The 15,002-nt window shown below is 32.1% G+C and overlaps 1 protein-coding gene and 2 non-coding genes across 3 annotated transcripts; 2 read left to right on the top strand and 1 right to left on the bottom strand.

Annotated features, from left to right (window-relative positions):
* Nucleotides 1-4,041: 4,041 nt before the first annotated feature.
* On the top strand, nucleotides 4,042-5,649 carry LOC144557523 (trans-resveratrol di-O-methyltransferase-like). The gene is made up of 2 exons (XM_078306103.1): nucleotides 4,042-4,855; nucleotides 5,044-5,649. Exons 1-2 carry the CDS (start codon nucleotides 4,079-4,081, stop codon nucleotides 5,344-5,346), a joined length of 1,080 nt encoding a protein of 359 aa, XP_078162229.1. The 5' UTR covers nucleotides 4,042-4,078; the 3' UTR covers nucleotides 5,347-5,649.
* A 1,937-nt stretch (nucleotides 5,650-7,586) lies between these two features.
* TRNAV-AAC (transfer RNA valine (anticodon AAC)) lies at nucleotides 7,587-7,660 on the bottom strand. The gene has a single exon. It is a non-coding gene; the product is annotated as a tRNA-Val (tRNA).
* Nucleotides 7,661-12,343: 4,683 nt separating this feature from the next.
* On the top strand, nucleotides 12,344-12,417 carry TRNAV-AAC (transfer RNA valine (anticodon AAC)). Its single transcript has one exon. It is a non-coding gene; the product is annotated as a tRNA-Val (tRNA).
* Nucleotides 12,418-15,002: the final 2,585 nt, after the last annotated feature.

Below are 15,002 nucleotides of genomic sequence, written 5' to 3' on the forward strand. Positions count from 1 at the left end.
CTAGATCCAACTCGCTCGGTCCAGGCTCGGGCCAAAATAAACGAGCTGAGCTAAGGCCCAGCTCGGCCCGAGCCAGCTCGTTTACAGCCCTACGTACATTGTAAACCTTATGATTTCTAAAGCAAATAATACAATTATTCAATCAAGTCTCAAATTGTATTAGGAAATAACACAACCTTCATTAACAATTAATGGAGCTTCCCAATAGGAATTGATCAACCAAAGGTATGATCACCACCAATGAATTGAAGAACTTCCAAGCCCTCATAATCCATGAGACAAACTGTCGTTGGTATGATGGCCTTTGATTTATATGTGTGAATTTGTGTGAATTTTTTCTTGTCGATATCCCTCATTCCTACCGCATGCATGTTTACTTTGCCGATATTCATATTTAGTTGGATCTACATTTCAATGGCCTAACTCTATCTCTGCAAATGTCCTTATTTTGTTGCCTACCAACATTTTCATTTTCATTTGATTGCAGTTATGATAAAAATCGGACAATTCGCTCTAAAATGGAAATTACAAATCGGATGAATCTTAAAAAATAAAAACAAATAAATAAATTAGGGCTATTCGCTCTTACATACACCTAGAAGCCCAGAAAAGCCCAAAATAGTTGACTATTATTTTCAAAAAGTGGTCTATATCTTGTCCTGTTCAAAATTTATTTATACTTTAAAATTGACTAGGGTTGGCAATGAATCGGATAGGGTTAGTAAATTTATCCTTCCAAAGTTCTTTTCCTTTTTTTTTTTTTATGTGAAGTAGGATTAAATATTTTATCTTCAGAACAAAAATCTAGTTAGGTCATCAAGCCTCAACTTTCTAGCATATGAGGTCAGGTTGAAACTTCCAAAAGAAATATTATTTTAACAAAGAGCCGAATAAAAAATAATAAATATTATAAAATTAACTCCTCTTAGACTATGAAAATTTTATATGATTAACTTTGGATAACATAAAAGTCTGACTTCACTCCTACACCTACGATCCAAATTTCAAAATTAAATTGCCGTCTAATTCATACAAGAATAATATAATGATTCTATATGCATGTGTTATTCTTTGTTATTCAAAGTCAACCGTTTTACATGTCAATAGCGGAATCCACTGTATAATATCCACATCATTTCTACGGTTTTATTATTCCTCAAAATATATAGTCAAATTAACCAAATAAAAATGACGCTCATAACAATCCCTGCAGCTTCCATCCCGTATTTATCCCCGCAGATACTATCAAAAAAAACATGGGGGAACCGCTCAATCATTAATGAGCGTTTAAAAAACTGCGGGTATTTAACTTGAATTTGTCAGGTATTAAACCCTATGCAATGATCTCTATTTATGAAAGAATAAATCAATCCATTAATTGTCCCCGCATAAAATTTCTTTTTTTTTTGAATCGTTCTTGCACAACTGGAAACCATTAAATAAACAATCCCCTCACCAATGATAAATATTTTATGTTACATATAGGTAAATATTTTACATTATATAGATAAATACTTTATGTTATATGGATAAATACTTCTCAGGCATACTTGCAACTTTCAGTAAAACATCAATGATAAATACTTTCAGACATAATGATAAATACTCTATGTTACATGGATAAATACTCTATTTTACAAGGGTAAATACTTCTCAGAAATAATGATAAATATTTTTTTGAAAATCAATTAACAGATAAACATTTATTAACGGTGATTGTTATTAGATAACAGTATAATTAATGCGGAGATTGTTTTTAAAGGAATAATTAATGCGGGAATTGTTATTAGAGGAAGGCATAATTAATGCGGGGATTAGTATTAAATGACAGTCTAATTTAATGCGGGGATAAAAGAAAACTTTTAACAAAATTAGTGGGGATATATATGACAGTTAAGAAAGAGAGAGAGTACAGAGAAAATGGAGGAATGGGAGTGGGGGGTTTCATATAATTATTCAAATAAAAAACCTATAAGAAAGGACAAAATAGTGTCCAATTTAAAACCGAATCCCGAGAAAATTAATTAAACGAATGCCATAATCGTGTAATCACGGTCAGACATAATTATCCGTATATCTTTTTTATGAGGATGGTCAACTAAGGCTCTTTGACTACAAGTAAATCAATACAGTAGTCAATGATCCTTCTAAATTAATTTAGAGGTCAGATCCTATATATGTTTTAATATTTGTACCAGACTCTCTCTTTTTCTGTTGTGTTAGGATCTGACATACTAATCAGTATTATAAAAAAAAAACTTGGATATAATTCGTTTATTAAATTTGTTAAACAATAAACCAAGTTTTGTAACGATTTACTACTAGTAAATTTCAAACATTCAAACAATACTGAATTCAACCTTTTCCATGTGATCACACATGGATATATTAATTTTTACTATGTTCAATTTAAAATACTTAATTACCCCACTAGCTGTTTTAAGATATCCATAATGACTTATTCTCGGTGGGTCCCACGAGAAATTAATATAAGTCATATATATATCCTTGTGTGATCAGATGGAAAAGGTTGAATTCAGTATTGTTTGAAGAGGAGGGATCGAGCTCGAGTTACAACAATAATTTTGAGTTACCACAATCATTTTTTATATTTTCAAAGTCCAAATTGTCGATTTAAACCGTTCAACATGATCTCCACAATAAAATGTGCTTCCATATAAAATTTTACATTTTTTGAAATTGTTTTACTATTTATTAAGATGGGTAAAAAATTTAATGATATGAAATTGACTAGTTTTTGTAAAAGAGAAATAGAAAATAATTTGGTAATCTTTACTCAAAAATAAGAATTATAAAAGGAAAAAACAAAATCCAGCAACTCACTCATGATTTCTATCATATTGGATCGTTTTATGTTCATCATTGAAAATTCTTCGGTACAAAAAATATTGTTATTTGTATATGTTTGATATCTTTATGTTCGGATTTAAGATTGACATAATTATATATATTGCTTGCTCATGAAATACTGATATTTCTGTTGTAAATGACATCATAGTAGGAATTATCGGTATCAGAATCGGGATCAGTCCCGATCGACACTGATACGGGATCGGGGTATCGGGCGATATCGGCTGATTTAGATCGAAAAATTAGACTTTTTGACCAGAAGTTTGTTTTACACTAAAAAATAGAAAAAAATTGATAAAAAATTAATTTGTCAATAATTTATGTTTAGATAAATGATTACAATCAAATAATCCACTAATACAATATAATGCAAGCATTAAAACTATAAACACACTCTTTCACTACCAGAAACTATGTCGTGCTGGCTGGATCACTTCATCATCGTTTGTATTATGATAAATATGGAGATATTGTTGTCCGGAACAAATAAAAAGAAGACATTATAGAACCAAATGAAAGATTATTAATTAACATCTTTAATCACGCATTCATATTTCTCTATTTCAGCATAGTTGATACTTGGTACTCTATTTAATCAATGAATGTGACGAGTTTTCAGCATGTATATAGTTTATACTCTATTTAATCAATAACGGGTTTAACTTTTCAAACGAATAATGACCAGAATCGGACCAAAATAGCAGAAATTGGACGAAAAATAGAAAATCTGTGAGTGTCGGCTCAGTATCAGATCGGTGTCGGCCGATACCGAAACATATCGGCCGATCCGTATCAGTATTGGCTGATAATTCCTACTATGAATGACATACAACTATGACGAATTTATGTTAAAAGAGTGAGGATGAATTGACTTCCATAAAAATTTTCAGATCCAGTCCGCGTATTTATTGAAATCCGTGCGCGCCCCCAATCTGCCTGAGTGGTAGAAAACCAGAAATGGCCAGGTAACAAAAAAAAATCGGCTTTTCACATGTTCCCATTTTCTTATTTGCCCACTGTATTTTTTATTCTTCAGGAAACAACCTAGAGCAACGGCTCTTTTTTCTAAGGCCTCATAGGATATATATATATACTTCTAACATATACATTGTAAACCTTATGATTTCTATCAATAAAGCAAATAATACAATTATTCAATCAAGTCTGAAATTGTATTAGGAAATAACACAACCTTCATTAACAATTAATGGAGCTTCCCAATAGGAATGAATCAACCAAAGGTATGATCACCACCAATGAATTGAAGAACTTCCAAGCCCTCATAATCCATGAGACACAAACTGTCGTTGGTATGATGGCCTTGAAATGTGCCGTCGATCTAGGAATCCCAAACCAGATTCGCACATACGACACCCACATGCCCCTTCATGATCTCGCCCGAGCCATCTCCATCCCTCCCTCGAAGGACCCCATGTTGCGCCGCCTCATGCGTGTTCTTGTTAAAAAGGGTTACTTTGAGGAGCCCGAGGAGGCTACCTACTGCCTCACACCTATATCACATACCCTGCTCCGGGAGGGGAGTACTACCAGTATGACCTCTGCTGTGAGAATGTTGTGTGAAACTATGGTTAGACCCATGCACTTTTTCTCGGATTGGTTCAAGGTGGAGGGTTCATCGCCTTTTGAGATGGCCAATGGAGGGAAAACACTTTGGGAGATTGTGAGTGAGAAGCCTGAAATAAACTGCTTGTTCAATGAAGGTATGGCTGATAGATGCACACAAATGGTAAAAGGTGCGGTGCAGCAGTATCCGGAGCTGTTTCATGGTGCAAAGACGCTGGTGGATGTTGGTGGAGGAAACGGTACGACGGCAAGGATAATTGCGGAGGCATTTCCAGAGTTGAGATGCACAGTGTTTGATCTCCCACATGTGATTGCCACTTTACCGGAAAGCAAGTTGTTCGGGAAAGTTGCAGGGGACATGTTCGAAGCAATTCCACCTGCTGATGTTGTCGTTCTTCAGGTATGCTGATACTATAATCTATAAATGCGCGTGTTTTTAGTCACCTTTAATTTATAGTAGGAGCCTCGTTTATATTTGTTATACATGTATGTTTTTATATGCATGCATGAATTATGGTGGCTTTATTAATTAAGATTTGCTTCGATCGTTAAGATCTCTGATAAACTTTTATACATCATCTCATCCAGAATGTTCTACATGATTTGAGTGATGAGGAATGTGTAAAGATTCTAAACAGAAGCAAAGAAGCGATTTCTAAAAATGGAGCTGGTGGAAAGATCATAATAATGGATATAGTTGTAAATATGGAGAGTGATGTTCCAAAAGCAGCAGAGACATCTCTCTTATTTGATTTGAGCATGATGATTCTTTTCAATGGAAAAGAGCGAGATGAACAGGAGTGGAAGAACATCTTTCGTGAAGTCGGATATTCTCAATATAAACTTTATCCAACGGTCGGTGTCGGCTCCATCATTGAGCTTTATCTTTGAATGTGGATATCTTTATATATGACTGTTTCTTCAGAGCTACAGTCTAGCTGCGTGCTTAGATTAAGAAATAAATTAAGTTTGCCGAGTTTGATATATTATGCAGGATAACTGGTAATGTACGTACTTGTTTGTTATGCATGATTATCAATTTATATATCATAAGTAGCATTCTCTATATGTTATAATTGCATCATCTCTCAGCAGTCAGAGCTCTCCAAGTGATCATGAACCTTTGATTTATATATATGTGTGTGTGAATTTGTGTAAACTTAATTTTGAGTCACCAATAGCATTTATTTTATTGCAATGAGTTCAAATTATAAGTTGGATTAATTGATGAGTCCATGCTAGCGGGTCAACAAAACCTGTTCTATATACTTAAATAAATAAATTAAAAAAAAAAAACCGGATTGGCCCGGACCAGATCAAGTCCAATAAACATTTTGGTTGAAATGTTATCTTGGATGTCAATCTTTTTTGGGTAGATAATTGCTTGATTTAAAAATAATAGACCATTAAATAGTATTGGTGTTTTTACTTATTTAAAAAAAAAAGTATTTTTCTTTAAATGTAAAATTTGACCTCCAAGTTGATTTTTATATAGAGATAATATGTTTAGCAGTTAAAATCAGTGATGTAAATAATAATATGCGCTCATCGGACGAACGGAGTACAATCAGCGATAAACCATTCTGCATTTCCTTTTTAGACTTTGTTTACATTTTTATCTTATTTAGTCCCTTCTTTGTCTGCATGAGTCTCACTCTTCTTAGACCAAAGCGAGGGGAGCAGCTTGGGTCCGATAGACATCGGAACTTGTTTGATTTCGTTGGACATAAAATAAATCATGTTTACGAGGATGGTCAACTAAGACTCTTTGACTACAATTAAGTAAATAATTAAATACAGTATAGTAAATCATCCTTTTAAATTAATGAAGAGGTCAGATCCTATATATGTTTTAATATTTGTACCAGACTCTTTTTTTTTTTTTATCTCTTTTTCTGTTTTGTTATGTAATTCTTGACGTTTCTGATGTCTACATGCATTAATTGAATTTGGAGACTTTTGACTTTCACATTTTATTTTTCAAAAAAGTTAAATATACTTATCATTATTATAAAAAAAAAAAAAGCTAGCTTGGATGTAACTCGTTTATTAACAATTTGTTAAACAATAAATCAAGTTTTGTATCGATTTACTGCTAGTAAATTTCAAACATTCAAACAATTAATACTGAATTCAACCTTTAATTTCCATCTGATCACACATGGATGATGGATATATTAATTTTCACTATGTTCAATTTAAAAGACTTAATTAATTACCTCATTAATTAGCTGTTGGTTCCACAAATTCAATTTCTCGTGGGACCCACCGATCGGGAATTTTTTGGATAAGTTCTTTTACCAAATTCGGCCCACCTCCAAATTCTGAATAATAATAGCGCACACACGGACAAAACAAAAAGCGGCTGTAATTTATAATATTTACTCTAATTAAGTTTAAATAATTAATCTAATTTAAATTGATTAGCTAATTGAACACAAAATAAAAGCGACAGTACTTTATAATTTTTTAACTTCTACTTTTAATTAGAGGAGGATCTAATTACATCATTTTATAGTAACATATCTTGACATTATATGTTTATAAATTATTTTTGCAGTTTCGACATCTGAATAGTCGATCTGAACCTTTCAACTTGATCTCCATATTAAAATGTACCAAGTGACCAAATTTTACATCTTTTAATTATCAATAAAAATATAAAAAATTATTTATGGTTAACTCAAAATTTAACTCTAATTACAAATTAGAATTCAAAAGAGGACAAATAAAATTTCAAAAAGAAACAATTAATCCAAATCTATATATCTCCATAAAAATTTAAAATTCCGAGGAGAGGAGGGTGGATGCCATAAATTTATTTGTGAAAAATCAGTTTCATGTATTCGTTCAGTTTGATGCAACAATTCATAGTTTATACATTCTTCCGGTTCATGGCACGTTAATTAAATCAGTGAATGAAGAAATCCACCACACTTATTTTAGTCTTAAATTAACATGAAAATAAGTTTCTAATGGATTTTTTTAATATTGAACCATTCATATAATATAAGCCATTACAGATCATAGTATTTACATTTTATTTTATATAACAGAAGGCCTAGTTATTATATTGGATCCATTTATTTCTTTGTACTTTCACGAAAAAAGAAAATAAAAGACAATTTATATGGCTTCGCCCGGGTTCGAACCGGAGACCTTCAGTGTGTTAGACTGACGTGATAACCAACTACACCACGAAACCTCTTGCGAATAAACCGTTCTAATTATTTTGATATTATTTGATCCGAAATTTATGAGCGATCATCTGATTTAACAGTATAGAAAAAAAAAAAAAAAAAAATAGTAGAAGCCATTCTTACTTGTTCTATATTTTATATTCTGGAACGGTTAGGTATGATTTTTCTTTACGTATATCTCTATCTTCATCAGCCAATTTAATTTTTTTTATGCAATTGTAAATCAATGTGTTTACTTTGATCTTTTTTTTTTATCACGGTCGGTCGACTATTAACTGCAATCTCATACCCACAAGTTAGATAATTTTCTTTAATGTTATATTTGATATGGTACTTTGAACGTGTGTTACTTCAAAATCATTTTTTTACTAGAAAACAATTCAAACAGATTTGACCTTTTTTTGTGACTTTTTATTGATGCAAGGACGACAAATTACGGAAGCTAATATTGACAGTTTCAATCCAATTAGCTAATTGACTTTAAACCTTAAACAATTCAAACTTAAAAGAGAGACTATGAAATTCAAAATTCAGATGAATATTTTTTTATTACAATAACAGTATATGGAATTCAAAAACTTAACTTCTATCTTTCTTTAAAAAATAAAAAATAAAAAAAATTCAAGCTCAAAATTATGGTTGTCAATGGCGTCCTTTATCCGTTTACCTGACCCGTACCGTATACGATAAAAAAAAATTAGTTGGAATTAATTTTTATATTAGTAATGTGATTATATATGTGGCAAATAAATGTGTCTTAGTGTTTTATTAAATAAATAATAAAAACAATTATTCTACAAGTATTAACCATTATTTATCCGTTATCATTTCGTTATCCTGACAACTACAACGGGTAAGAGTAGAGTACGGGTAAGACAATTTGTAACAGGTAAGGGTAGAGTACGGATAAGGATAATTTGTGACGGTACGGGTATGAAAATATTTCCACCCGATTCTTACCGTAACCGTTGACACTCCTACTCAAAATGGCTCGGAGATCTAAACCTAAATTTGAAGAACTTAAAATCCATATGACTAGAACTTGAGATAATATAGAGGAGTAAGGCTTGGGTGCTATGGATAGCATAGAGACCTACGGTGCTACGGTTCAATATTCGAGTTTTTAAAATCCTAACGATCGATCCGAACCATTCATCTTGTTCTCCATATTAATATGTGTTTGGAGACCAAATTTTACATTTTTTTGAAATTTTATACTATTTTTTTAGCTAGGTAGAAAATCACTCGATCTAAAAAATTCTGCACCATTCAGATATTTGATTTTCTACCTATCTAAAAAAATAGTAAAAAATTTCCAAAAAATATAAAATTTGCTCTCCAAACACTTATTAATATGGAGAACAAGATGAACGGTTCAGATCGACCGTTAGAATTTTAAAAACTCGAATATTAAGCCGTAGCACCGTAGGCCGCTATGCTATCCATAGCACCCAAGCCTTACTCAATATAGAGATCCGAGAAGGATCGGAAATCACCTTGATCAAGCTAAATTAATTATTGCCACCACTAAAATTTTTACGTATAAACGTCATCATTATTACTTTAAAATTGTACTTGGAAATTAATAAATGTTTTTGGTTGTGGCTTTTTGAGATCTCCCAAGTGCACATACGTGGATGATTTGAAATGATTTTGGGCCTTATTGGGCCTACTTTAGAAATAAATAATGTGTTTAGTATGACCACTGAAGAAATGTAGTACGAAATAAATAATGTGTTTAGTATGGCCTTTTGGGGAGATCTTCTGCATTAAGTCATTAACTCAAAAGAATCTCGGCCGTTTAATCTGGATTGGAGCCAATTTGGTTCACGCTTATAAGTACGTACATAGCCAGGAATTCATATCACTAGAGGTAACAGAAATTTTGAATTTAGATCCAAATTGTTTGATATGCTTTGCCACTAATATATAAAATTAATGACCCTGTCCATTTCAAGCCGATCGAGCTGGCTCTCTTATATATATATATAGCTTGGTTTCACAATTTTCACAGCTTCAAATACCATACTTATTATACTTGAGCTGACGTGAGCTGCGCGAGATAGTCTCCAGCTCAAACACATCAATAGTTCAGATTAAATTGAAATATAATCAATTTGATCTAGATCAACTCATTAACGGACGTTCTAGCAGAGCTGAGCCAAGCTCGAACCGAATTTGGATTAAACGAGCTATTTACAAACTTTTGCCGAGTTGATCACAAGCAAACCACGAGCTGTGACTTTTTTTTTTGCCAATCCTGGATGAGAATAAGAAGAAGAAAACCGTTCAAATGTTTGTCTATATATGGTTTTTCCTTTTCCGAATTACACATATTTCTATTTTTATTTTAAATAAAAATCGGGGAAATGTATGCTTAATTTGTGTAGCATGAAATTTAATTATGCTGTGCGGGCAGTGGCACAAGCACGAAATCCTCCCAATTCGTTTTTTATATATTAATGGGAAGAGATATATTAATAACTATATATATATATAGAGGTTGGCTAAGATCAAACTGGTAGTTCCTGAGCTTTGGTGCTACCAATTCGGTTTTTAATTTTCAAAGTTCAAAACATTGATCCAAACCGTTCAAGTTGTTCTACAAAATAAATTGTGCTTGGAGACCAAATTTTACATTTTTCTGAATTTTTTTACTATTTATTAAGCCACATTGAAAACAGTTGATCCAACGGTGGCTTCTGATTTTACTGTTTTGTTAAGCCACCGTTGGATCAGCGATTTTCAAAGTGGCTTAATAAATAGTAAAAAAATTCAGAAAAATGTAAAATTTGGTCTCCAAGCACAATTTAATATGGAGAACAACGTGAACGGTTTGGATCGACATTTTCAACTTTGAAAATTGAAAACCGAATTGGTAGCACCAAAGCTCAAGAACTACCACTTTGATCTTAGCCAACCTCTATATATATATATATATATATGGGTCTGTCTAAATTGCTGCTGGCAACATTTCAGCAGAGGTGCTGCCGGGGCTATATTTAGCCGTGTGATGTCCAAACAACAAATCCAAACCGTTAGATGTTTAATCTATATTATAACCTACTTGGAGACCAAATTTTACATTTTTTGGAATTTTTTTATTATATATTAAGCTGGTTTGAAAACTGCTGATTTCAGTAAATTCCTGCAGCATTGAAATCAGCGGTTTTCAAACCAGCTTAATATATAGTAAAAAAATTCCAAAAAATGTAAAATTTGGTCTCCAAGTAGATTATAATATAGATTAAACATCTAACGGTTTAGATTTGTCATTTGAACAACAAAAAATAGAAAAAACAGTGGCAGCACCGCCGGCAGAAATGCTGCCGGCAGCAAATTAGCCACAGCCTATATATATATATGAGATGGGCTACGGTGAGTTGCGAAATAAAGCGACTATTTTACTTCACGCTCATATTTTGTGATTTTTAAGTTCAAAACGTCGATCTGAACTGTTCATCTTGTTCTCCATATTCAAATGTGCTTGGAGACCAGATTTTACATTTTTTGGAATTTTTTTACTATTTATTAAGCAATTTTGAATGTCGCTGATCTGATGGTCCAGAAAATTTTACTGTTTTTTTACTGTTCACAGCAAAACAGCAATTTTCAAAAATGCTTAATAAATAGTAAAAAAATTCCAAAAAATGTAAAATTTGGTCTCCAAGCACATTTCAATATGGATTAAACATCTAACGGTTCAGATCGGTCGTTTGGACTTTCAAAATAAAAATTCGGCGTGAAGTAGGAACGCGTTTTACTTCGAAACTCACCGTAGTCCACCTCTATATATATATATATGAGGAGGGATCGGATGACACCCTTTTTTTGTGACATCGGATGACACCATGCATTTTTAAAGTCCAAACGGTCGATCCAAACCGTTCAACTTGATGGATATGTTAAAATGTGCTTGCAAATCAAATTTTACATTTTTCTGAATTTTTTTACTATTTATTAAGATTGGTACAAAAATTCAACGGTCTGAATATAGCGATTTTGTTAAATACTTAATAAATAGTAAAAAAATTCCAAAAAATATAAAATTTGATCTGCAAGGACATTTTAACATATCCATCAAGTTGAACGGTTTGGATCAACCGTTTGGACTTTAAAAATGCATGAAAATGTACGATGTTATCCGATGTCACCAAAAAAGGGTGTCATCCGATCCCTCCTCATATATATATATATATATATATATATATATATATATATATTTATTGACAATCACGAAAAACAAAATAACTGTCATTATTAAAATTGAAATTAATTACATATTTTTTAATAGATAGACTCACCAATTTTAAAATTTTATCAAACTTGATACACGATTAGCATAACCATAGGAAAAAAAAAATATGATAACAATTTGTCGGTCGTAAAAAAATCGCTAATGTATCATATTTCATTTTTTAATTGGGTACTTCGTGTATTTTTTGTGCTACGTGGTACATTTTATTTTTTTACTTGAGTTGGTTTTAATAGTATGAATTTATAAAAAGACTGTTGAAATTAGGTTCCGTTTATGCTCTTAATCAGAATTATCTCATTTAATATAAACGGTTGGAATTTAACTACAGAAAATTAATCGATTAAAAAAACGAATTCGCCTGATGCTAGTTTTCCGGATAGCAGGTTGAAGTTTGAATCATATTAAATATAAGAACAGTTTTATAAGCAAAGGTTTCGTGGTGTAGTTGGTTATCACGTCAGTCTAACACACTGAAGGTCTCCGGTTCGAACCCGGGCGAAGCCAAAAATATATTTGTTAGTTATTTTGCTCGTGAAAGTACAAAGAAATAAATTCATGCAATGCCCTTTTGTTATACAAAATAAAATGTAATAATTAGTTTGTGTCTTTTTCTTTTTCTTTTTCTTTTTTGAAATTCCCTCACAGAAGCCGTCAGGGGGCCGGAAAGTGTTTCTTTTTCTTATTCCCATTCATCTTGTAGTAGAGTTCTCACTAGTAATATTATTGCTATTTTAGCGTTCAAAACTAACATTAATGTTCGATTATTATTTTTTGTGAGATAATACTATTTTAGTGTTCTTGAGCATTCAAAACTAACATTGATGTTAGTTTTGGACGCTAATTCCTCTTTTCTTTTTTCTTTTTCTGAATGAATGAATGTGTTGGTGTAATGTTTTGTTTCTTAAAAAGTATACTGGTGTAATGTTAACTGACACCTACTTACTCGATATACAACCAACCAAACATGAAAAATGGACTTTATTTATATATTAGGGTTACTAGCTAACATCAGGTTTCAAATAATATTTAATTGAAAACAAGGCCCAATAAAGCGCAACAAAAAATAATCAGGGCCTCTCAACTAATGAGGATTATTAATGGTTACAAATAAATTAGTGAATAAATTGATAGCACCATATAAATAAACCTAAAAATATAACAAACAAATATATTTATTAAAAACATCATGTATCTAATATCACAAAAATTTTAAAAAATTGTAATTTGTTTTATCCCATTTATAATTTTTTTATTATATTATTTTAAAAGATATAAATTATTAATTAAATGAAATGATAAAATATTGTAAAAACAGTTTTGTCATAAATTTTGTATAAATTTTGTCCTCTTTTCTTTGTCTACGTGTACAGTACATATATATGCTACTACCCATAAAGCAGCAGCATCAGAAATAACGCTTAAAATTAGTTGTACCTGCTCAATGATATATAATTAGTTATATATATATCCAAATGCCACATAAAATTTGGAAAAAGAAAATCAAGAAAGCTCTTTCTTTGACGTAAACCCAGGGGTTTATATAGTGTTCCGATCCCATCCAACTGGAAACATATATATAAACCCATACGTACGACTGCTGATCCCTTCAAAGTTCAAACCAAAACTACCATGGAAAGCATAGCACAGTTGAGTGTCTTTTTTATGAGACTCATAGCAGAGTTGAATCTCGCCATTCAATATTGCAAACATGGTTTCACATACATGGAGGCTGAGTACAGGAATGCCTTCCCACCAGCTGGGAATGTGGGCCATGACTTGGCCTTGGACATAGCCTTGCAAAACTTCAAACACGACCATCATGAGCTCTTCGAGGTGTTCTGCAATAATCAACTGCTGATCCTTGAAACCGAAACTGACATGGATGAACTCATAGCCAAGTTGAAAAGATGCAAACATCATTTCACAGCCATGGAGGACGTATACTTTGATGTCAAACAATATGGGGTCGTCGATCATTACTGGGCCATGGCCATAGCCATGAAAATTATCAGCACAGTGCTACTTAATTAGTATGTGAAACAGTACTGACTGTGACTGGAGCTTTATTTTCCTCCTAGAATTTAAAGCCAATTAGACATTAAACTTGTTTGATCATTTATTTTGTTTTGCAAGAAGTGGCCCTTAGCCTACTAAAGTACATTCAAATTGTTACTAACTGAGTCATATTTTAGAATGGTCAGTATATACTGTTACCAGCAATAGTTCAGTTGGTGAGGTGACTGTCCAAAGTTACACTTTAACCCATGTTAATCAGCAATAAACTGGAACTGAACGTAATTGTTTCCCCAAATTAAGAAAAGGAAATTTCAAATTTCACTGTAGAGTTCTCCAAGTTAAACAAGAAATTCAAATGATTTCATATCAAACTGAATAATGTTAATTCTCCATTATGGAATGGAGAGCTTCTCTACTACAACATGAACGTGGACTACGAAGACTTATTGTCCTTCTTTTAAGTTTTAAGCATATCATCAAGCACCTCTTGTGTATCATCAAGTTATGACCTTTTTGCAGAAAAGACTTATAAAATTCTTGCATGTCGAATATTTATATTCGATGATAACTGCTGTCAGATTTGCAATACGATTTCAGAGATCAATTCAACCACATCTCCTGGAGTCCCAGGGGTCAGATTTATACATTGTTTGACATTATACATAGTTAGATTTATACATTGTTTCATATTTTAATAGTCCATGCCTGGTCTGAAATTGGTACCCATGCCCCAATTAGCAAACCTACTGAGTAATGGTATCATGGGGTGATACTTGATAGGTGCAGCATCTGATTCTGATATTCTTTACGAACCGAGAAGGTATCATTGGCCGCATATGTGAAAACTAGCCAGCCTATTAGCACGGCTATTGTCAAAGCCCATACAATCGTGCTGATTCGTCATGTACATGCAATCATCTTTTATGTAAGACATAAATAATCGAGATGACTAATATCTTTGAATAGCATTATTAGAATGTTTTGAAACTCAGCTAGTTTTTTTGTCAATTTAACTTTAAAATTTATCCGAATTATTCAAACGACAGATTTCTCTTAATTTCATTTTAGATTCA

Source organism: Carex rostrata, chromosome 7 (assembly GCF_964058835.1).
Source record: "Carex rostrata chromosome 7, lpCarRost1.2, whole genome shotgun sequence".
NCBI classification, from domain to species: Eukaryota; Viridiplantae; Streptophyta; class Magnoliopsida; order Poales; family Cyperaceae; genus Carex; species Carex rostrata.

Coding starts and splice junctions, on each gene's coding strand:
- LOC144557523 (XM_078306103.1), top strand. CDS start 4,079: ATGGAGCTTCCCAATAGGAATGAATCAACCAAAGGTATGATCACCACC. Junction 4,856..5,043: donor CTGATGTTGTCGTTCTTCAG/GTATGCTGATAC, acceptor CATCTCATCCAG/AATGTTCTACATGATTTGAG.